General features: G+C 47.3%; 1 protein-coding gene across 3 annotated transcripts in view; it reads right to left on the bottom strand.

Moving 5' to 3' along the window:
- MMP28 (matrix metallopeptidase 28) overlaps positions 1 to 12,767 on the bottom strand; it is a 43,266-nt gene extending 30,499 nt beyond the window's left edge. For 2 of the 3 annotated variants that reach the window (XM_044993262.1, XM_044993260.1), the window contains exon 1: positions 12,620 to 12,767. In XM_044993262.1, the coding sequence (XP_044849197.1) occupies positions 12,620 to 12,712 (93 nt within the window). In that variant the 5' untranslated portion in view covers positions 12,713 to 12,767. Of the gene's footprint in view, positions 1 to 11,388; positions 11,595 to 12,619 lie in introns of those variants that run through there. The other variant, XM_044993261.1, reaches the window with a different exon arrangement.
- Positions 12,768 to 23,587: the final 10,820 nt, after the last annotated feature.

Below are 23,587 nucleotides of genomic sequence, written 5' to 3' on the forward strand. Positions count from 1 at the left end.
GAGGGAACGTGCTCTCGTGGCGTTCTCTGCCCTGCAACCAGGGAGTTCTGTTTTCCCGATTGTTCTTTAATTATTCATTATTTTAAATAAAGGGACCTCGTCAGTTCAGACTTGGTCCAACATATAAAATGCATAGAAAAGTTCCCAGGAAATTGTCTCCCATCCCAGTGGAAACAGTTTCATTAGACAACCAACTTTTCCTGTTAACAGGTGAGAACCAGAGAGCGTAACTGATGGGAAACCGAAGTGAGACCGACTGGGCTGTTTTCATGATCCGAGGCAAGAGAAATGTCAAAAGTGTAAACTGCACCAGTGACGAGGAGAACATTTGGGGCCAAATCATCACCTGGTGTAAATCAGTGAAGCTCCTTTGACTATGCTTATTGAGAGGCCCTTGGTCTTTAAAAGCCCTTCAGCTAGAATCAGCCCTGGTGTCAGCAATACATTCGTGTGGGTTGGCGAATCTGGGTGGATGTGGATATTTTCATTTAAACTATATATTTGTGGTGTCCTGAGGACCATGCTGGATTTGCAAGCTATCATTTTAAGGGGAGAAGGGGCTCCTGGTCTTGCTAGCAGGCTATAGGGCTCTAGAGTGAAGCTTGTGATGAGAGTCAGGCTGGAAAATTATGCCTCCTTGCCCCTAGGGAGCAGCCTGTTTTGTCTCTCCTGTTTTGGGGTTCATGTGTCGTTCTTTCTGAATTCTGAAAAATAAAGTTACATTATGTTGCAACCTTCCAGCAAGAGTATTTACGTTTTTATCTAACTTCCTTGTGTGTGTGCTATAAAACATAACAAGGGTCTTTAAAATACTATTTACCTTACACCTCCCCAGTTCCTGGACAGGTAAGTTACACTTGGTCACATTAACATCCCATCCTCTTTGGTGTCTGCCATGACAGGTCATAACCCTGCACCCACGGGGGACAATGGGAGCTTTGCCACTGAATTCAGCGTGAGCAGGATCAGGGCCCAGTTGTCTCAACTCCCTTTGGCGAGTCCATCCCAACCTCCAGTTGCTATGGCTACGAGCATTAGTCTTGCTATCATCTCGGATTTCTCCCTCCACCACATTTAGCCTGCTGCTCCTACTATTCTGTGAGACGAACGGTTCCCTCCCGTCACTCCTTGGAAGTTGTTTATAGCTGCCTTCCTTCAATCTTCTCCTTCCCAGGCTATAGTCTCAGCTCCCTCAGACTCTCTCCTCTGAGGCCTTCTTCTCCAACACTGTCCTTCACTACAGCTTGTCTAAGACAGGCTAGAGCCTTCGCCACGAGATCTGGGTCCAATTCCCAGCTCCGCCACCGACTTCCAGGGTGGCCTTGGATAAGTCACTTAGACCCAGTCGACACTCAAAGCTTTAGCGGCACAGCCACACTGATTGGGGGGGTGATTTTTGCAGATAGAGTTACCGTACATCCCTAAAAGCCTTTGCATAGACCCAGTTATACCGCTATCACTCATTTTGCGCCGCTGAATCAGAAAAAGCTATACTGGTACAAATGCTTTTATACCATAACTGCATCTACACTGGGGGGTTTTGCCCCTTTAACTATACCAGCATAGTTAAAACAGCGACATTTTTCAGTGGAGACTAAACCATGATGTCTCTGTGCCTCAATTCCCCATCTGTGCAATGGGGATCCTGCCCTGCCTCCCAGGGAGGTGGTGAGGATGAACCCATCAATGGTAGCGAGGCGCACAGGTCCTAAGGTTTCCAATGATTGTTCCTAGGTGCTTGACTTTAAATTTGTTAGCACTGAAGCTCATCTCACTGCAAGCAGCCCTCACGTTTCTGACCCATCGGGTGACTTTGCGGTTTGGCTCGGTCTTTGTGAGCAATTGGTCTCAGGGAAAGCCAAGCCGTTTCCATTACACGCTATCCTAGCATGCTACAAAGACAGCACATTTCTCATTAATCCAGCTTCTAGCCAAGACTCAGCAGAGACCAGCAGACCCCCAGAGGCACTGTGCTGTTCCATCTCTGTCCTCTCCGGTACTCCCCTTTCCTTATCAGCATTCTGGGGTGGGGGAAGCAGGCAGACTACAGATTTCATCATATAGCCCTGCCAGAGATTGGTCTTTAATCAGAAAAGCCAACGTCTTTCTAGCTGTGATATACAGCACCTGGTATAGCCAACACACACAAAACGTTAGAGACTCCGGGGAGGGGAGAGCTTCTCTCTCTCAGCAACAGAAATTGGTCCAATGAAAAGTATCACCTCGCTGACCTTGTCTCCTAGGACTGACACGGCTATAACCACACACACCATAGAAAAAAAGATGTCTGAGAAATAGATGGTTTCTTGCACACACACACACCCCTTTTCTTTTTTTTATCACCTATACCTTTGTGTTTGTTATTCTGCAGATTACATTGCAAAATTGTTTCATTGCATAAAAAGGCGCTATGCAGCACAAATGGAAAGCCAATGTCCCTGATACAAAAAGCGTTTGGTCTTATTACAAGACTGTTTTGCCACAGCATATTTTTAATCAGAGAGTCTAAAAGCCCTTTACAAACATTAAAAGGGATACTTGTTTTTTTAAAGTCATGTTTTAAGCACATTTCCATGTGTGTGTTTTAATAATACCTCAAATCCTTAAAACACGGGCAAATCTAATTTATTTCTCTCTACAAAGAAAGCTGTCTGTGTCTATAGTTGAAAGTTAACTATGATTTAAGTAGGGTGTGAATTTAAAGCACAGTAGCGATTCTGGAGTAACTTTTGAGTGTCAACAAGGTCTCATGCTGTTTGTGAGGGTCTTGTCTACATGGAGAGTACTCCGGAATAGCTATTCCTGATTAACTCTCTGTTTGGATGCTTTTATTCCAGAGTGCCATATTCCAAATCAGTTTAATCCACACTGTAGCGGGCTGGCTACCCGCTCCTGCCCTTTGGGGCTTTAAAACAGCCCTGGGAAGGGGCTTTTGGCTGGGCTGATTGGGGAAATGGCGGCAGCTGGGGGCCACGCCCCAAACTGAGCCCAGGGCCTTATAAAAGGCCAGAGCAGCCAGGAAGCCAGGGAGTCTCTCTCTGTGGTTAGAGAGAGATGGGCCTGGCTGCTTAGACGTTAAGATAAGTACCTAGGGTGAAGCAGGACGGGGAAAAGGCTGAGGGGCTGGGGAAGCTCCAGCCTAGGAAAGCCCCAGGCCTGCGGCCTAGCACGGGGCTAAGAGGTACTGGGGTTTGCAGGGGGCAACCTAAGGATAGGTAAAGCAGCAGGTCCGAACCCCGTTGCCGGTGATGAGAAGGCTGACACTGCAGTCTGTCCCAGGATATGGGGCTCGATAGTGACTGAGCAGTAGCCATTCTGAGGCAAGTGGGGATAGCGTGGTGGGGGGGGGTTCCCCTGAGAGGGGGAGACCCAGTTAGAGTAAAAGGGGCACCGGGTCCAGGGAGGGACACGGGGCCGAGAGTAAAGCAGGTGGATCACCAGCCTGCAGAGGGCGCTCCGGACTGGAAAAAGAGCTAAGTTGCGGAGTAACCAGTAGGAGGCGCCGCAGGGGTGAGTCCCGACCCGTTTACACACACAGTGGGGTGAATCAGGAATGGCTATGCTGCTTCAAATTCACACCAGGCCTACTCGGAATTAACTTCCCAGCATATACAAGCCCGTAAAACTTCCTGGATTTTACTCAGCTTTGAATGATACAAAATGATTATTCCTTGTGAGTGACATTAACTCCTGCGCGGAGAGGTAGTGAATAGAGCCCTGCGAATCCACAGATATCCACGGACCCTTTTTGCGGCTCATGGATCTGCTGCAGATACAAACTTCTAGTAGTGAAGTGGATGCCCAGGTTTCATGCTGGCCTATGAACAAAGGGGTGAGTTCTGCTCTGTGTGTGTGCAGTTCTCTGGTTCTCTGATAATGGCAATTATCAGACACTGAACTCGACAAGGGTCCAGGTCCTCAAAAGAATTTAGGCACCTAATTCCCACTGAAATCAATGGAAGGCAGGTGCCTAAATACCTTTGAGGATCAGAGCCTAGGTCCCTACACCAGAGACCTTTGACTATAACAATGGAACCCAGGAGTCCCGACTCTCGTCCGCCTCTGCTCTAATCAATAGACAACACAGCCTCTAGAATTGCAACAGCTCTGAACCCCCACCCCGGAGAATACAAATAGGGGGATTTTATGTAACTCGATCAACACAAGATGATTAAATATCATTAGAACTATAGTTTAAAGCTACAAGATGCTAGGGAAGTTTTAGCTTCCACCCACCGCCACCGCAGAAGGGGAAATTCTATTTTCCATGCAATATAAAAAGCAGCAGGAAATGAATAGCTGAGCATTAAAGGAAAATATGCCCAGCACTCCCTCCGCACTGGAGAACGGAGCAAAACAAGAGGGAAATTCTTCTGGCTGGTTGGAAGCCAGCAAGCGCCCCAGGGAGCAGGTCAAGCCTTGTCAGGAGGGACTTGCTATGCACAGGGCTGAGGATGCTGCAGGGGAGGGGATTTATGGGGTGAAAGCGGCGACTGACGTGGATGTTCACTGACAAAGGAGCACGCCCCTAAAAGGTGGTGTGTATTGACCCATTTTGCAGACAGGGAAACTGAGGCAGGGAAGTGCCATGGTGTAGCCTCTCTGTGCCTCGGTTCCTTATCTGTATGACAAGGAGAACAACTCTGCCCTGCCCCACAGGGGTGCTATGAAGATAAATACAGCAAAGAGCCCGGATCCTCGAAGGTATATAGGCACCTAATGTCTATTGATTTCAACCGGAGCTCGGCAGTCGGCACCTTCATGCCTTTGAGGATCTGGGGACTCAGGCACTAAGACAATGGAGGCCTTGTAAGTACCCACGATAGAGATCCTGCTTTCCTGGTCAGGGCCTGACCCGCAGCCCATTGAACCCAATTAGGCCTTTATAGCAGAGGGTTCAGCCCTGAAGCACACAGCCCGGCCACCGCTGTTCCCATGAATGACTTGCATGAAGCTTAGCCCTGGCTGCCTGTAGCTGGAAGGGAAGACAAAGCTGCAACATCCTGGCCTCGCCTCGGATAACACTCCACGGTAGCAAGAGTCACCGCCGGGGAAAACATCCCGACGGACACTTCAGAACGAGGGCAAGGTGTTTCCTCACTTTAACGTGTCCATGAGCAAGAAGCAAATACAATTCGAATTTCCTCCCCTTGGAAATCACAATTAGAAGCAGCAGATTTTAGTTGCAGGTTGAATCCTGAACCCCAAGACAGCGGGATTTCAGGCCAATCGTAAATGTCTTAGATCAGAAACTCTCCTCCCTCGTTTGAATGGCTGCCACCGCCTTTGGCCCTGAGCCTCTCCTTGGCTATCGGTCCCAGAAATCTCCAAGGAACCTTTTCTGTATTTCCCTTTCTTCCAAATCCAGGTCTCAGCATTGGAATCAAGTCAATTCTATGAGCCGCCGATAAGTAGCTGTGTTGGGGGTTATACATTTTGGAACAGGAAGTGCCTCAGTTTCCCCAGATTTAAAATGGGGATAATGCCCCTGAGCTCCTTTGCAAAGTGCTCTGAGATCTACTAATGCAAAGCGCTGTCTAAGAGCCAGCTGTTATTATATGGCTAAGATGATTGCCACGCAAGTGAATCCATGTGCCTTCCAATTCGGCAGTTAAACCAATGAGTTCCTTACTGCAAGGTCAGCATTACCAATGGTCAGCACAATACACAATTTGTACAGTGGGGGGGCTGAGAGTCATTGAACCAATCTGTAAACCCTGGATATGATGGAAACCACTTCAAGCCAGGGGGTGCAGCAGCACCCCCAGCACCCCTACTTCCAGCACCTATGCTTAGGGGCAGCTTCACTGAAAGTCAATGGGAGCTGCAGGGGCTCAGCACCTCTTAACTCCCGTGCCTCAGTTTCCCTCCAACAGGGACAACGATACTTACCTACTTCAGAGGACTGATAAGGGTTGAATTAGCATTGACAAAGCATGGTGAGAGGCCGGGTGAAGAGTGCTACGGGAGGGTAAGCGCTACGGTGGTAGGATCCATGCTAACCGCATCATCCTAAATTGTTCACTGCTTTCTAAACATGTGGTTTAGGTGGCTGTGAAGACTTCTCGTTTGTTTACTTTCCACACTCCAAAGCTGCATTCCTGACGGCATAACCTCTTGGAGTGAGTCCTCGGGGATCTTTTTTTTTAAACACACATTCGATACTTCAAGTACAGCTCCAGTGTCCTCCGTCATCAAACAGGAACACAAACCAAGTTCAGCAGAAAACGAGGACCGAGACTGGTTAAACCACCACCCGGCTTTACTCTTCCACCCCTGCACGTAAAATTCCTCCGCTCTCTCCTGCATGTCCCTCAAGACCTGCTTCAACATGAAATTAACCAACAGGCAGAGAATGGTTGGAATGAAGGCAGAACCCGCAAGCTGTGTATGTTTTGACTGTATATTTTAAGCCTTTCCCAAGCTCTTCATACTTTGTCTTCTTGACCTGCCTTTTCTGGGCAGGGACTTTGGGCTAGATCTTCAGCTGGTGTAAATCGAGTATCTTCATCAATTTCAACAGACCAGACCTGCAATGGCCCTGTACCAACCTGGCCCCCTGGCTTCCTGCCTGTTTGGAAAACATCAAGCAGAGCACGGCTGGTACTGGAACAGTAATAATAGTATAACCCTATAAATTTTTTTTTAAAAATATAGCCACCACGAGGAGGTTGAAATGTGCACAGTTTCAGGCCTGTGGGTCATCCGTGACGTGTTATTTTCCGCTGAGCAATCAAAGATTCTTCTCAGTTGTTTTAATATTAAATAAATAAATTTCCCATCAGCGTGAACTAGAATTTCCCCTTTGCTCGTGAACTATAGGCCTCCCCCCTCCTTTCATCTTCCGGCCTCCGCGCTCCGGCTACTGTACACTCCCCTCACTCAGCACGGACCCTGGGAACATAACGGCCATTGTCAGTGAAAGCAGCCTTCTCAGCTTTGCACCGAGCGACTGCAGCTACTTGGGACAGAGCCTGCATTCCCCACGCGGGGGCCCAACGGTCATCTCACTCACACGCGGGAGAGGCAGAAGTTATTGTGCAAGTGACATCAGATGATGCTTTAAGACGCTTGGGGGAGTTTTGCCAGAGTGCAGAATGAGGCTCTGACCCTACAAACACCCAAATATCTGCCAAACCCGTTTGCACATGTTGCTCTTTTTTTTTTTTTTTTAAATTAATCTTTGCGGGGAGGGGGTTGTTTTTGTTTTTAAAGGGATATCAAGAGAGAAGAAAATAGAATCTGTCACCATTCATCAATATAAAAGTAAAAGTAAATATAAAGCGGAAATCTGACTGGTCCCAGAAGCTTTCAAACATTAGACTCCAGGGTGCTATTTTCAGGAACAAGCAATGATTGTTTCATGAACCAGCTGTAAAGAAAGTTTGATTGTTCGCACTGCACAGTCACATCTGTGACTCACGTAATTGCGCCACAATTATTCGTGTGGAGGTTCACGTTGAAATTTTTGAACTGTTTGACAGCTGGGTGCTGTCAGTAGCCATTGTTAGCAGCTATGATCTAATGAGCCTTTTATTCCTCCTTAGATTACAGGATCAATTAAATGATGACTGTTATTCCTCACAGGAAATTGACTAATGACCGCTCCCTCCACGCCCGGGCTACTTTTCCTCCTGTTAAGGTAGGAAATATATTGGTGCCAAATTGAAAGACTTATTCCAACAGCAGAATTTTTTAAAACATTTGAATTTAAATCTTTCACAAAGAAAGTTTGTGGGGGTGTCACTCTTAGTAGAAATACAATAGCACCTACAGACCAGCCTCCCATTGGGCGAGACACTGCATAGACGCTTGGCAAGAGATAGTCCCTGTCCCAAAGAGTTCAGGCTACGTCTATGGGCATGTCTACGCTACAGCTGCCATAGCAGGACAGTTACGGCGCTGCAGCTGGGCTGCCATGGCGTAGATGCCTCCTACAGTGACAGAAGGGGTTTTTCCGTCGAGGTAGTTAATCCACCACTACGAGACGGCAGCTAGGTTTACGGAAGAATTGACCTAGTTGTGTCTTCCCCGTGGGTTAGGACTCAGGGTGTGGAATTTCTCACAAACCTGAGCCACGCAGCTAAATGGATCTAATTTTTAAATGGAGAGCAGGCCTAAGTGATTTGCACATGGACAGTCTGTGGCCAAGCTGGGCGTGTAAACTAATCGATCCAAGTCCAGTGCCTTCCTCATAAGGTCTGTTCTATAGAGCAGGGGTAGGCAACCTATGGCACGGGTGCCGAAGGCGACACGCGAGCTGATTTTCAGCGGCACTCACACTGCCCTGGCCACTGGTCCGGGGGGGCTCTGCATTTTAATTTAATTTTAAATGAAGCTTCTTAAACATTTTAAAAACCTTATTTACTTTACATACAACAATAGTTTAGTTATATATTATAGACTTATAGAAAGAGACCTTCTAAAAAGGTTAAAATGTATCACTGGCACGTGAAACCTTAAATTAGAGTGAATCAATGAAGACTTGGCACACCACTTCTGAAAGGGTGCCAACCCCTGCTATATAGGTTCTTATATCACTCTCATCACCATCTCTGAGTCGCCGTTATTAACAACACTGGCGGAATTTGATTTTTTTTTAAACATCAACAGATAATAGGGATATTTATTTTTAAGCATTTTTCTCAAGTTAAATTATCACAGTTGTGCAAAAGTATGCATTTTAAGCACTTTTTCCCCAATTTAAATGTTCACAGTTGCATGAAATTGGGGGGGGGTCTGACAGTGGAGGGGTCAGCCAATAATTATTTAATGACAGTAGACTCTGAAAATTCAAAAAGCTAAAGCTTTACAGCCATTCACACACAAATTGTCAACATCCCACGTCAAAAAGAGAAAGCAAACAGCCTTAAATCAAGCTGGAATTAGTTCTCAAGCAGCATTTTTCTTTCTGTGCCTATCTGTAAATTTCAATTATTATCATCCAAACACTTTTTCCTCCCTTTGTGTGTATATGCTGAAATTGACATTTATCGGCATGTGCTGAAAAAACCTAATCCTTCCAAGGCTTGCTCTGACGAAAAGCCTGTGATGTGGCCAATGTGATAGATACACGGTTCAGTAAAGTGAAACATATTTTATTTCTGCCACTCCAGCATCCTCTGTTCCCTACGGGGGTAGGAGTATGAGGTTACCTCCACAAGAGTGAGGTTTTTGGTAGGGTTGCCAAATGATTTAAAAAAATAATCACAATTAATGGTAAGTTTAAAAAAAATAGTCATGATTAATTGCAGTTTTAAACAACAGAATACCAATTTAAATTTATTATAAATATTTTGGATGTTTTTCTACATTTTCAAATAAATTGATTACAACGCAGAATGCAAAGTGTGCAGTGTTCACTTTATATTATTATTATTGATTACAAATATTTGCACTGTAAAAAAAGAAACTAAAAAAATAATATTTTTCAATTCACCTCATACAAGCACTGTAGTGCAATCTCTTTACCATGAAAGTGCAACTTACAAATGTGTTTTTTTACATAACTGCACTCAAAAACAAAACAATGTAAAACTTTAGAGCCTACAAATCCACTCAGTCCTACTTCTTGTTCAGCCAATCGCTCAGACAAACAAGTTTGTTTACATTTACGGGAGATACAGCTGCCTGCTTCTTATTTACAATGTCACCTGAAAAAGAGAACAGGCATTCACATGGCACTATGGTAGCCAGCACTGCAAGGTGATATGCTAAACATTCGCATGCCCCTTCATGCTTCAACTACCATTTCAGAGGACATGCTTCCATGCTGATGACTCTGGTTAAAAAATAATGAGTTAATTTATGTTGGTGGCATCTGAGTCAGATGATGAAAATGAAGGCGTGTCAGTTCACACTGCTTTGCATGGTTATCTTTTTTACAGTGCAAATATTTGTAATCAAAAATAATAATATAAAGTTAGGGTGACCAGATGTCCCGTTTTTAAAGGGACAGTCCCATTTTTTGGGACTTTTTCTTATATAAGTGTCTATTACCCACTTCCCCCGTCCCGTTATTTCACAGTTGCTGTCTGGTCACCCTATATAAAGTGAGCACTGTACACTTTTATTCTGTGTTGTAACTGAAATCAATATATTTGAAAAGGTAAAAAAAATCCAAACACTTTTATAATACATATAAATTGGTATTCTATTACTCTTTAATAGTGCGATTAAAAATGTGATTAATCGCAACTTTTTTTTTTAAATCTAGTTAATTTGTTTTGCGTTAATCGCTGGCGTTAACTGCAATTAATCGACAGCCCCAGCGTTTAGTTCCTTTAAAGGCAGCACCAGTTGCACTGAAGCCGCAGGGAGGGGAATGCACACCACAGCACAGCAGGCTAATCCCAACACTCAATAACAAACAAAAACACGAAATCCACTCCTGCCCGTGCTGGCAAGTTCAGTTTTACACACACGGACAAAGCGGCTACATTGGAGAAGCTACTATACCAAGTGAAGGCAGATTTAGGAATATTTTGGAGGATTTCTCAGCCCATATAAATACACCTTGGGAAGTACATTCAATTTGTGCTCAGGACTGCGCATGTGAAGGGGGAGAGAAATGGGAGCCAGACACCACGGCGATATTGGGGGAGGAGGTATAAAAAATTCCTCAATGAGAAGGTTTCAGCTGTGCCTTACATTCCCTCTCACTTCTCCGGCGTCAACCCTTTCTCTGTCTTTCTTTTCTAAACCATCTTTCTGCCTATTTCCAATGGCCTTACGGTGCTTCCTTCGTCAAGCTTCAGGGATTTTGTCCTTTATTGCATTGTTCACAGAGAGCCAGATTCTGGAAAACACTTCCACACGTGCTTAACTTTAAGCATGTGATTAACTTTAATTGATGCCAATGGGAGCAAAGCACACATACCACTGTTTTAAGAAAGTCCCGCTGACTGCAAGGAGAATTGGCAAAGCGTGCTCCTGAAACAGCGAAACATTGGCATGGGACTGGGACCGAACTCTCCCAAATTCTAATCCGATCTGAATCCACACCTCCTTTTCTCCATGTGCATAGAGGGGATAATAATGGTTCAACATTCAGATATTTCAGATGTAGCTTTTCAACTTTATTTTTTATTGCCATTGCAGTCACCACTAACACAAAGAAAAACAAAGGCCAAGCCAGGAAATAAAGCGATTCACAATTTGCACACAAACTTGCGTGCCTAGTTTATATAGTTCAGTGTTACCAACTCCTGTCTGGCCAGATTTGATGTTTTTTTCTTAAAGCCTCAGCTTCTGGAGTCATGTGATTAATTGAGGATTATTATTACCACCACCACCACCACGCTCTTAGATAACACATTCATCAGCAGATCTCAGAGCACTCATCTCCGCTTTCATGTCGAAACAAAAATAAACATTGGAGGTACTTACGTGGCCTGCAGGACTGTAGTATCTGAGCATGTCACATACTAATATATTCATCCTTCCAACCCGCTGTGACGCAGTGCTATTGTCCCCATTTTACAGATGCGGAACTGAGACAGACTACATGCCCAAGGCCACACAGGAAGTCAGTGGCAGAGCAGGGATTCGAATATAGGATTCCCAAGTCCCAGGCCCTAAACACTGGTCCATCCTTCCTGTTTTCTAACCCTCAGGACTGAGCAGAGGTGCTTAAAAATGTGACACACACACACACTCAAAATCCAGATGGGAATAAAAATAACCCCCCCCTTTTTTTTTTTTAAATCTCATGCTTTTATGCCAGTCTCACAATTGTAGGAGCTGGGCTCATGGTTCTGGAGCAGTTGGGGGTTGGCAATGCCGATAATCACCCCGGAGGGGAGGGGGCAGGAGCTTCTCCTCGATCTTGTAGGTTACACATTACAACCAGGATCCTGCATGATTGTACGCACGTGCCTAACTTTAAGCAGATGCTTAATTTTAAACCATGAGCAACCCCAGTTAATCCAATAGGGCCACCCATGGTTTTAAAAATTAAGCATCTGCGTCAATCTTCGCTGAAACAGAGCCCAGCTGTGAAGAACCTCAAATCCCTAAAGGCTCCCTCTGTTCTGTGCCAAAATCTGACACCTAAAATCTCCACAAGGACCAGGCGAGGACACATCCAGTGACATAAAGACCAAAAAGAAACTTCAACCCAAATACAATTGCAGATGGACCCAGATAAAGGAATTCCCCGATTTCCTTCCAGCCACTTTCAGCTTGTCTCTCAAGTAGCCCAATTTTGATAGTGGGATTTCCCCATGGCTCCCCGGGATCCCCACAGCCCCCCAGATCCCTCTGCCCCCTCCCCATGGTTCCCCATGGCTCCCCGGGATCCCCACAGCCCCCCAGATCCCTCTGCCCCCTCCCCATGGTTCCCCATAGCTCCCCAGGATCCCCACAGCCCCCCAGATCCCTCTGCCCCCTCCCCATGGTTCCCCATGGCTCCCCAGGATCCCCACAGCCCCCCAGATCCCTCTGCCCCCTCCCCATGGTTCCCCATGGCTCCCCGGGATCCCCACAGCCCCCCAGATCCCTCTGCACCCTCCCCATGTCCCCCGGTACGGCCCCATCCCCCCGGGATCCCCACAGCCCCCCAGGATCCCCACAGCCCCCCAGATCCCTCTGGCCCCTCCCGTTGCCCCCAGCCCCTCACCTTGGCGCCCCCCCGCCGCACGCCGGCCCCCGGGCCGGGCCGCGCCAGCAGCAGCAGGAGCCCCAGGGCTGCCAGCGCCGCAGCCGCCTCCATCCCCGCGCGCTCCGCCGGCCGCTCTGGCGCCTCACCCGGCTGCCGGCTGGGGCAGGGCTCGGCGCGCCCGGCGGAGGCTCGCTGCCGGGGCGGGGCGGGGCTCGCCGCCCCCTGGGGCTGGTCCCGGTCCCGGCCCGGAGCCCGGAGCGCAGCGCCCGCCGCCGGCAGCAGCGTGCGGGGAGCCGCGGGGAGCCTCCGCCGGCCACGGTCGTGCCGGGTCTGCGCCCGGGAGCAAGGGTGACAAACCCGCCCCGGGAGGCGCCTGGCTGGACCGTCCCCGCACAGCCGGGACTCGGGTCACCCTAAGCTGTGACCCCCCAACACCTCCGGCCCAGCTCCCCGCTGGCTGCCGCCGCCTCGCTAAGGCCCCGTCCTGGCAGCCCTGGGCCCCGTCGGGCTCGGATGGGACGGGGCAGGGCCCCGCACGGGCCCCGCTGGCCCACGCACCCAGCTCCTCTGCCGGGGGGACTTGCCCTCAAGCGGCCGGTTAGTTCGGCCAGCCCAGAGGCCCAGGCTTTTCTAGCCCCCCAGAAGAGCTCGGAGTACTAGGGGGACCAGCCGGCAAGTGTGGAAAATCGGGACGGGGGGAATAGGAGCCTATATAAGGAAAAGACCCCAAAATCAGGACTGTCCCTATAAAACCAGGACCTCTGGTCACCCTACGGTGTAGGCTGGCAAGCTCGTCCCTGTCTCGCCCCGGGTCCAATCAAAGATATTACCTCACCCGCCTGGTCTCTGGGGGAGCAAGGGAGACACGATGAGCTGAGAACAAGGGTTTGGGGTCAAACCCAAGCGGGGATATTTTTGAATCAAAAAGTGGAAACTTTTTATTTGAGATCAACTGGGCTGTTTCTGGCGACTTTTGACCGTGATCCTTTCACAAAATTAAAGGAAATTTTGAAACAGCGGGTCATTTTGAATGGCAAAAATCACACCCCGAAGGGGTTTTCTTTTCTGTTCCTCATTTATTTATTTTAAAGATCCGGGGGGAGGCGGCTCCCAAAACAATTGGGCACCGTGGACACAAATTCACAACACACTGTGAGGTAGGTGAATCTGCAAAAAGCTTTGACTAAAAATGTGGCCTCGCTCTACCCTGGTGGCACAGGGCCCTGCCACGGCTCTGCAGACACCCGTGGGCTTTAGTATCTCGGCTGCAGACGTGTTCATTTAAGCCAGGCGTGGCTCCAACCCCGTCCAGCTTATTAATGAAGACGTTAAATAAAACCAGCCCCAATCCCGGCCCCTCCACACCTGGGGGCGCTGCAGAGAGTTAGTAGCAACCTACCAGAATTCGCACCACACTCCAGCCTTACATTATTATTTATGTATTTTTATTACTACAGCAGTCAGAATCTCTGAATTTGAGCCCCCTTTGCTGCACACACATATAGTAGGAGACAATCCTGATGAGTTTACAGTATAAAGAGGAAGAGGAAGTTTTATCAGCCCCTTTTACAGGTGGGGAAACTGAGGCACAGGGAGATTTTTTTTTTTAATGGCCAGTCCAAGGCGGTCAGAGCTGAGAGTTGAGTGTAGTCCATTGAATCCCTTACCCATGAGACCATCCTTCATCTCAAGGAATTCCTAACCTGCCTTCATGACTTCACCCAGCTTTTATCCACCATGGACTAGTAACCCGGGAACAACAGCGACACGGGGTTAAGAAGCCCTGATGAAAAGTCTGACTCTGTGTGTCTTTTGCAATTCAAGGTATGTCTACACTGCAGCTGGGGGTGTCACTTCCCCCTGGGGGAGACATACCAGCATTAGGTCTGATTGAGCCAGCGTGCTAAAAATCACAGTGTAGCAACAGCTAACCACAGAGGGGCTAACCACCCCGGGGTTGAAACCCTAGGTCTGACCTGGGGGCAATTTACCCATTCAGCTCCCTGTGCCCAGTTGCAGTGTGGACATACTGACTCACTTGAATTTCTTCCTTTTCCCCCTTCTCTAGGCCTCTCCTCAATGACTCCCTCTGAACCTGTCCTGCTCCCATCTACCCGTCCCTCCCTGCAGCCGGTGGGCTCTCTTCCCAAGCATTCTGCCCAAGTGCAGGTCCTAGGAATCTCAGGTGGATGGAGAATACACAGACATCTAGCTCAGTTCGATCAGTCTGCCTTAGGAGAAGAAGGACTCAGAGTGTTGGGCCATTGAGGGTTGATGCCACAGTAGCACTGGTTTATAATAGCCACATCAACGCCCATCCCAATTGTAAACAATAGCCAGCCTCTGATTCTCCCAGTGCGCCTTGTCTGATGTTTGTCTGTCGTACAGATTGCAGACTTGCAGGCCACAGAAGTGATTTAAAGGAAGAGAAAGGGGAGACCCAGGTGCTGTGGGATATAGGGATGTTTTTCCAGCCAGAAGAGGCTGAGTGATAGCTGGCCCAAAGACAGGAAATGAAGGGAGTGGTGAGGCTGGAATTGTGGTAGATGCACAGATACCATGGCAATGAGCCTGGAGGGGTGATATCATCAGAGACAAGGGCTGAGATGTGGGAAGGGAGTATACAATGGGAATCTTTGGTGTCAGTTTAGAATTGTAGAATCTCAGGGTTGGAAGGGACCTCAGGAGGTATCTAGTCCAACCCCCTGCTCAAAGCAAGACAATCTCCAGACAGATCCCTAAATGGCCCCCTCAAGGATTGAACTCACAACCCTGGGTTTATCAGGCCAATGCTGAAACCACTGAGCTACCCCTCTCCCCAAGCATGGCTAAACAGATACAAGATCCAAATGTTCCTCAGGGCATTTCTAAGGCACAGTCCCTTTAGCAGCAAGAAGAGCGTCTGCCTGCACATGCGTCCATGTTTGAGACGGCTCGAGGAAGTAACTGTCCATCTGCTGTTTCACTTGAGAATACAACTACGGGAAAGTGACTGGCTTAGATCCAAACTAAGCAGGAAACTCCATCCTCACATTATCCCGCTGCGCGGAGGTGTCTGGAAAAGCACCTGCACCAGGGCCCCCTAATGACTCAAGAAATGTTTGAACCTTCTAACTAAATTTCCTTTTTGTGATTTTTAGGAAGCTGGTGTCTGACCCACGCCGGAGCTGGGTCAAGGAGCCGGCCTTGAGCTCCAGGCTGAGTCAGGGGCCCGCGTTCCAGTCTGGATTCTAGAAAGCCCAGGTCTGAAAAGCTGCTGCTCAAGAGATTTTGGCCCCTAAAAACAGAAGTGTGAGTTCAGCTGCTCCTGTGAGAGCGACTGTTCTTTCAAGCTGAACCTGCCCTAAAGGATCAAACTCAGAACTGCAATTCAGGGTGGGAGTTTACATCCAGGAATTTCAACTTCTCCCCCAAATTTAAAGAGACTCGGGTTCAAAGCTTCAAACAGTTTTCATCATACAAGATCCCAAAGAATATTGCAAATTACCTACACCCAGGAATCATTTAACCTAGCATGGAAATGCAGTCACCTCTTGGAACAGCAGCCAGGCAACCAACACACTATACAGCAGCACTGGGAGGGGAAGTTTGGCTACAGACACCGGTACAACAGCACCACGACTTCTTGACTACAGGGCCTTGTTTCTGTAAGATCTTAACTGCAGGGAATTCGAATTCTCTTTTTCTCCCCCCAACAGGTGATGAGACTTCCAGGATTTGAACCTCTGATTATAAGGTGGCTCGCATCCCAGTGCTTAGCCTGAACCATGGCCTCTAGCATTGTAATTGTAGCCTAAAAATATAATGGAGGGTAAAATACGTTGCTACAGCAGCAGCTCTGCAGCCATGAAAGTTTATGAAACTATAGGGCGTGTGATGGAGTAGCAGTTTAGCGATGCTGAGCAGCAAATACATTGTCGTCTGTTTCCGGTGGAGGTGAGTTCAGGAAAAGTTTATAAACCAACATTATGAATCACTATCGGCCAAGCATTCCAGTCTCCCTGAACGGCCTCTGTTTGTTATCTCAATAACAAAACAACAACAAGAATTACTCTTTGCCGTGCCTTCTGGCTGCCAGAACTGATGCACAGGGATTAGATACATAACTTCCCATTGCATTGCGATAATGTTTTTTCCATCAGTCTCGGGCACCTAAGAAAAATCTTGATGAAAAGTAGCTCCTCCATAGCAGGCGCTTTTCAAAGTTGGCCTTTCTCCCATCCACCAATAGAATGGCTAACAGCAGTTTAGCAATAGGAAGGGTTAAATGCATGCCAAGTTTAATGCAGTGTAAGAAAATATCAAGTGGAAGGTGTTGCTTTGACAGACTGAAATCTACTGCGCCAACCTCCATAAGCAGCGGAAGTGTTAATTTCTCCCATGCCGCCCCATAAATACGCCTCCCTCCGGAACTGGAGGGATAAGTAGCAGGCATAAGAAGAGTGGGAAATCTGTTCTGTGCAGGAGACAGAGCTTTCTCAGGGGTCTGTCCTAGACTGGAAATAAGGACCATCCATCCCAAGCACCGGGCACGCTTCTCTGAGCTGCTTTCACTGACACATATACAGAGCCGCACGTGCCCTTTTAAAACCAACCCAAAAACTAAACCCCTCCACCACGCGCACAATTCCTCCCATGGTGGGGGGAAGACGTGGGAGAGAACAAACCGCACATGAGAGAGGTTTGTCATGTCACTTAATGCCTGTCTGGAAGGTGCCTTGATGGTGATGGAGGTATATAGAATAGTATTTGGTCCTTGATCGCTGAGCTGAGCTACCAAATTAGGGTGGGAGGTAATGGGGGTTGGGTTTTATCAGACCACCCCCACCTAGCTCTTAGCTAGAGCTTTTCATCAGTAGATTTTGAAGCCGTTTGCAAAAGAGGTCAGCCTCATTATCTCCATTTTGCAGATGAAGAAACTGAGGCAAAGAGCAGGGGAAGTAACTTGCCCATGGCCACCCAGCAGGTCAGTGGCAGAGCCAGGAGTAGAATATAAGCCAAGACTCCTGAGTCCCAGTCCAATGCTTTATCTCCTACTAGGAACTGGACTGAGAACCCCCAGCTCATTTCCCAGAGGCAAGGCCCTTCAATTTTCAGGCGGGTTTTTTGCTTAAAATTTTCCAGGAATTTATCAGTGTTTATTATAAAAAAAAATTTAAAAAGGCTAAAATTAACTGCACAGTTCTGGGGATAAATATCAGGATTAACACTGGGGGCTTGGAGGACAGAAGAAAAACAACAACAAATCGAGAAAAGTGGGCCCAGAAGCAGAAAAGCTGGGGGAGGCAAAGGTGTCATCTCCACATGCTACCTCCTCCGCCTCTTCTGTTACGGAGCCGCCATCTCTCCCTCCACAGCAGGGAGCCGGCTCTGGGGAGTTACTGCACGTCTGTTTTTAACACTCAAGTACTCACCTGCATGCGTGCGTATCTTCCACTACCGTGCCTTACTTTAACAGACCACCTCACATCTGCCCTTAGACTAATTTACTAACAGAAACACACCTCCCTAATGTCATGGATTGGATTTCCTTAACGTGAGCAGTATTTCCATGTACGTGAGTGGCCAACATTCAGGGGGCAACCAGTACGACCGAATAGCAGGTTTTGTAAAACTCGAGGTAAAAATTGGTAACACAAAACCGAGGGGCCTTACCCATACCCAATGGCGACAACATTGAGTTGTCACTGACACGGCTTGATTTGAACCATCCTGCAGAGTGGGAAAGGCCGTGTCTCTTCCATCTCCTGAACCACCCAGTTCCCAGAAGACTATTTTTAAATTAAAGCTATTTGAGTTCTGCGTGCGTAAAGACAAGTAAAACACCTCGCAAGCTTAGGCCCCCAATCCTGCAAGGGTTTATACACAGGCTTCACTTTATGCGCTGTGAGTCGCTTCCTTGGAGCCAAAGGGACTTGTCAGCGGGCCTATGGTTAAGCAGGCACACAACCTCCTTGCAGGATCAGGGCCTCATTGGAATTACCGACCGTCAGAACTAAAAACCGATGAGTTGTTTTGTGAAAGAAAAAAAAAAGGCCCTCACACCCTAGAATGAATTTGGACAGCTGTTACTGCCAAGCTTGTATAAGGAAACTGAGGGAACCAGAATTAGAGCAGGAGCAGATGCCATCTACTGGTGGAAACATAATAGATACCTGTGTCTTGTCTAATCTGGGTGTTTCTAATGCAGGGATTCTCTAACTTTTGTACTGGTGACCCCTTTCACATAGCAAGCCTGTGAGTGCGACCCCCCCCCCCAAATTAAAAACACTTTTAAATATATTTAACCCATTATAGATGCTGGAGGCAAAGCGGGGTTTGGGGTGGAGGCTGACATCATAACCTCACAGCCCCATGAGTGGTCTCAACCCCCAGTTTGAGAACCCCTGTTCTAATGGATGCAATCCTAGCTACACTGAAGTCAAAAGAATTTTGCCATTGATTTCAATGGGGCCAGGATTTCACCCAGTGGCACAACAGTACAAGAGGTGCTGGGATGGTGTGCGACTGGCCCCTTATATAGACAGCACTGAAATTGCTTGGCCTTATGTTGAATTCTTAGCTATTTTTGTGGCATTACAAGTTTCGCATCCCCGCTTTCCGTGCTGGCATCTCTCTGCGGTATGCAGTTATTTTATAAACTTGTTATTCCTCCTGGCAAGCGCCAGATGCATTTTTATAAATAAACTGTCACTGTTTCATAACAAGGCATTCTGAAAACACCCCCGCTGGCCTTTTAAAGAATGGCAATGGTTTTATATCTATGTGTTAGGGGCTGTACATGTAAGGACAGGGGGGAGGACTAGTAATCCTTGCCCCACAGCCCTCAAACCCATATATTTGGTCAATCTTTCCCGGCTGTTGGCCCGTTTCTCCATTTGGCTGCATTAATTATAAACTCGTCAGGACAGAGCGCTTTCCATCCTACAGCAGGGTGGCCTAGTGGACAGCACATCCAACTAGAACCGGGGAGACCTGTGCTCCATTCCTGGCTCAGCCATTGACTTGCTGGGTAACTTTGGCCAAGTCACTTCTCTTGTCTCGGTACGTCAGTTTTCTCAGCTATAAAATGGGGATAATACACTAATCTCCTTTGTAAAGTTGCTTTGAGGTCTACTGATGAAAATGGCTATAGGAGGGCAGAGTATTATAAAAGCATCTGATTTTGCTTTACGTAAGTCCATATAAAACCACAAACTCTCCGCTGAGCCCTTTAGAAGTTGCACTGACTTAGATTTGCAACTGCTCCGTAATTCTGGGAGTAAATGCAGGCAGTTTTCTAGCCTAGGTGCAAGACACTATAGCTTAACAGAGCAGTAACCCGCTTAATTGGAATGCAAAGAGTCAGCAACAGTCATTACCTTGTCTGCAAAGCACAAGTCTGGACACAGCTCCTTGGCAACTACCAGTTATTCATTTTCCTTTTAGCTTGACAACCAGATGCCAATTCCTGCCTCATTATATCTTGTTCCACTGATCTTCATCCAGTATCCGCTGACAGTCCTGGTAGGAGCAGAGTAGGGTGCTGACATACTTAAACTTTTTATCTGGGCTTGCACTGGTTAGAAGACCCCAAAACCCACCACAACAAAAAATGAGCGTGCCCTTCTATTTAATGCTGTATCTAAGCAAGAACCAGTTAAGAGAGTGGATCTGTCATTAGGGATAATGCTACCCTTCCCTGCTGGCTGGCAAGTTTCTCACCAGACAAAGCCTTCAGCAAAAAGCTTCCTTCGTTTCCTGAGAAAGGCGCAAAACATTGGTAGCAAAATTAGTGGTGCAGCCGACAATGCTAAACCCAAGTGACGTGATGTTTTCATTGCAAGAGTGGGAAGAATCAAGAGGGGCTCAGCTCCAGTGGTTGGCCTGGCCAGTTTAATTGGTCATTTACCTGCTTAGTAAGTCAGATGGACTTCAGGCACCCAAGGCAGCATTAAGATTTATCATCCTGCATACACAGCATCAGGGCACTTGAAAGCACCGATGCTTTTAACTAAGGGAAAGTGCATGGGTTGGAAGCTGCTTAGGTCTCAGTGGGAGCTATTGGGACTGCACCTGATTTGAAATGAAAAAGGCAGGTAGAAGTGGTTTTAAATCTCAAAAGGGGGGCAGGGGAGGGGAGCTATTAAGATACACTGATGCAATTTGGAAGCGTTTTTATGCCCAAAGAACTAACACCCTGTTCAGTTTCCCCTGTTAAGTGACTGAGGCCCGTTGTGCCACCTCCCTGTCCTTCCTTTGGTTCTTCCAGGGCAGCACTTCCTATCTGAGCGAGAGGTTTTCATTTGACGTGACAAGCTTCTGCCCCATCTCTAGATATGTGAATTCACCTTCCACATGACTTTATAATTATGTTGTCCTCTCACTAACCCAGCCGCTCATCAGCATCGGCTCTTGGTCATTTTAGGCCCCAGTCCTGCATGGAGAATCGTGCAGGTGGATCCACGCAGAGCCCAGGGGCTTGAGATAGTAAGATCTCTGGGACCAGGATTACAGCTCTCCAGAAGGCAAAAGCACAATGCACAGCTATGGAGCTCCGTACGTAATACACAACTCGGCCTGGTTATTTTGGACTGGCTCTAGCCAGTCAAACCCAAGGCAATTTACAAACTAGGAAACCTCAGTTGGTTCAGGGTATTTTTTTTTATTTTTTTTTAAGGGGGTGGGTTAGGTTAGCACTTATGCTGGAGCAAGACTGCAATCCTATTAGCATAGGAATTTACAACACGGACTGCCTAGCTCAATGGTGTTGCATACTTAAGGCCTACACCAAAGAAGGAAATCGACAAGAAGCCATACAGCAAACTTCTGTTTGACTAACACGGTAACACAGCCTGTACAGGAACACCAAAGCAGATTGGTGCCAACAGGCTCCAGTCTTGACGTATTCCAGGGGAAATGCACAACACCTAAAGGTGTGAAAATGGGAAGTGCCCATTTAGTAGTTTTACTTTACCACCTCCTCCACTTCACACATTTTTGGGCAGTCATTTCTTAGAATACGCAGGGTTTTATATGAGGCAGTTAAGATACAGTAGAACAGAACAGCCACACTGGGTCAGACCAAAGGTCCATCTAGCCCAGTATCCTGTCTTCGGACAGTGGCCAATGCCAGGTGCCCCAGAGGGAATGAACAGAACAGGTCATCATCAAGTGATCCATCCCCTGTCACCCATTCCCAGCTTCTGGCAACAGAGGCTAGGGACATCATCTCTTGTGGACACAGAAAATGCCCAGCAACCATTCTGCTCTAAAAACTGACACTGAAAGGCATTGGTTAGACCATCCCTTGATTTCCCTTCCTTTAGCCCTGATGGTTGTTGGGCATACGTTACTTTATCTAAGTTTCTAGGTGGTTGGAAAGACTCCAGTATATAGATAGCATCCCTTCCCCTCCACCCCCCATTGAGAACAGGTCAGAAAGAATTTTACTTAATGTTGGTTCAAATTCTACAAGATGTTTGTTTTGCTCACGTTAAGCTATTTTCTCTAGAAAAGCTGTGGAGACTAAAGTCCATCAGCACTGCCCCAGTATTACGCTGAATTTTCATTTGATAGCAAGACACACCATGGCCAGGTCTACACACTTTTGACAGCATAGTTATGTCCATTGGGGTGTGATCTCTGACACATGTGGTGGAAGGACGTGGAGTTTTCTGCTCCTTACCGTTACATGGCTCCTTTAATCCCAAAGCTATTTATAACTATATCCAGCAGCACTGAAACGCAGTCACTTTTTGGACGTCAGGTGCCAGCAGCCTGCACTAAACAGAGAAATGTGACAAAATTTTGGCCAAATACCTTGAGGCAAATGCCTGATCTAAAAGCTATGGTATCTTTAGTGCCCATGCAGAATTGACAAGAGGTCCGTTTTTGAAATGATACCTCAAAAATCCTCACACAGAGAACTGCATCATACCCAAATTGATCTACAAGATGAGGCGGCTGATCCTGTCAATATTCTACTCTGTTACTGGGAGGTAATCTTAGACATTACAAACACAGAATGTACACCAAGCCATATGTCCGCGTTTGCTAAACTAAAAGTCTTTGGTTGTTTTTTCCCCCCAAGTCCATGCAGAATTGAACAAGGCAAACCGATTACAGATAGGCCACCCATCCAGTTATCAGGATCAAAGCTCACAGTGATAATATTTTGCCCTGCAGGAGGCCTTAGACTATCAGCTGTCCTACCTTTATTTTAGGAAAGTAAACGCAATGCTGGTGTAAGACTGACAGCACTAAAGACCGGGGATGTTATCCACAAAGCAGTAGTGCAGGACTCTCACAGCATCCCACCAATCCACCTCAACCTTGATTTGGAGGGACCACCTTTAGGAGGCTTTGTCTTCCTTGCTCCTCCAAACGTTGGCTTCCCTGCTGAGTGCCCGCTGTGGCTTGTATTATGTGAGTTACCCCACTACTAGGTGGGCTGAGAGCCCAACTCAGCATCTTTCAGGATATGGAATATCTGACTCGACTTTTGTTCACCACCGCATTAGTTTCAACAGCAGTGACTCAGAGGTGAAGTGGTACGTAGCTAGTTACTTCTCTTTTGAGCCATCCTGTCCCATCTTCTGACTTAACATTCCCTTAGTTTGATCCAGTCCCAAACGGCATGGGAACACACTGGCACCTTTGGGTTTCCCAGAATGACCAAAGAGTAGCTGACACCCCCAGGTGAGGGCTGACTTGAGTTTCTGCTCAGCAAGGAGGGAAGGAAAGTGCAAAGTAGGAGGGGAGTTGTGGAGCTGCCACTGAGCTATACTGCTATCTCTGGGACCAGAGACATGGATTGCAAGTAGCTTCTCTGAGGACTAAACCAAAGCGGTTCTCAGGGCACTTCATGGAACTAGGGACAAAGTGTAATGCCATTTGTAAGCAAGACCCTTATTTGTTACACAGATTGCACCATAGAAAGATAGGGAATGAGGAGGGAAAGGCTGGGGCTTAAAGTTATGAAGTAATTGGAAAAACAATGTAAGA

Source organism: Mauremys mutica, chromosome 19 (assembly GCF_020497125.1).
Source record: "Mauremys mutica isolate MM-2020 ecotype Southern chromosome 19, ASM2049712v1, whole genome shotgun sequence".
NCBI classification, from domain to species: domain Eukaryota; kingdom Metazoa; phylum Chordata; order Testudines; family Geoemydidae; genus Mauremys; species Mauremys mutica.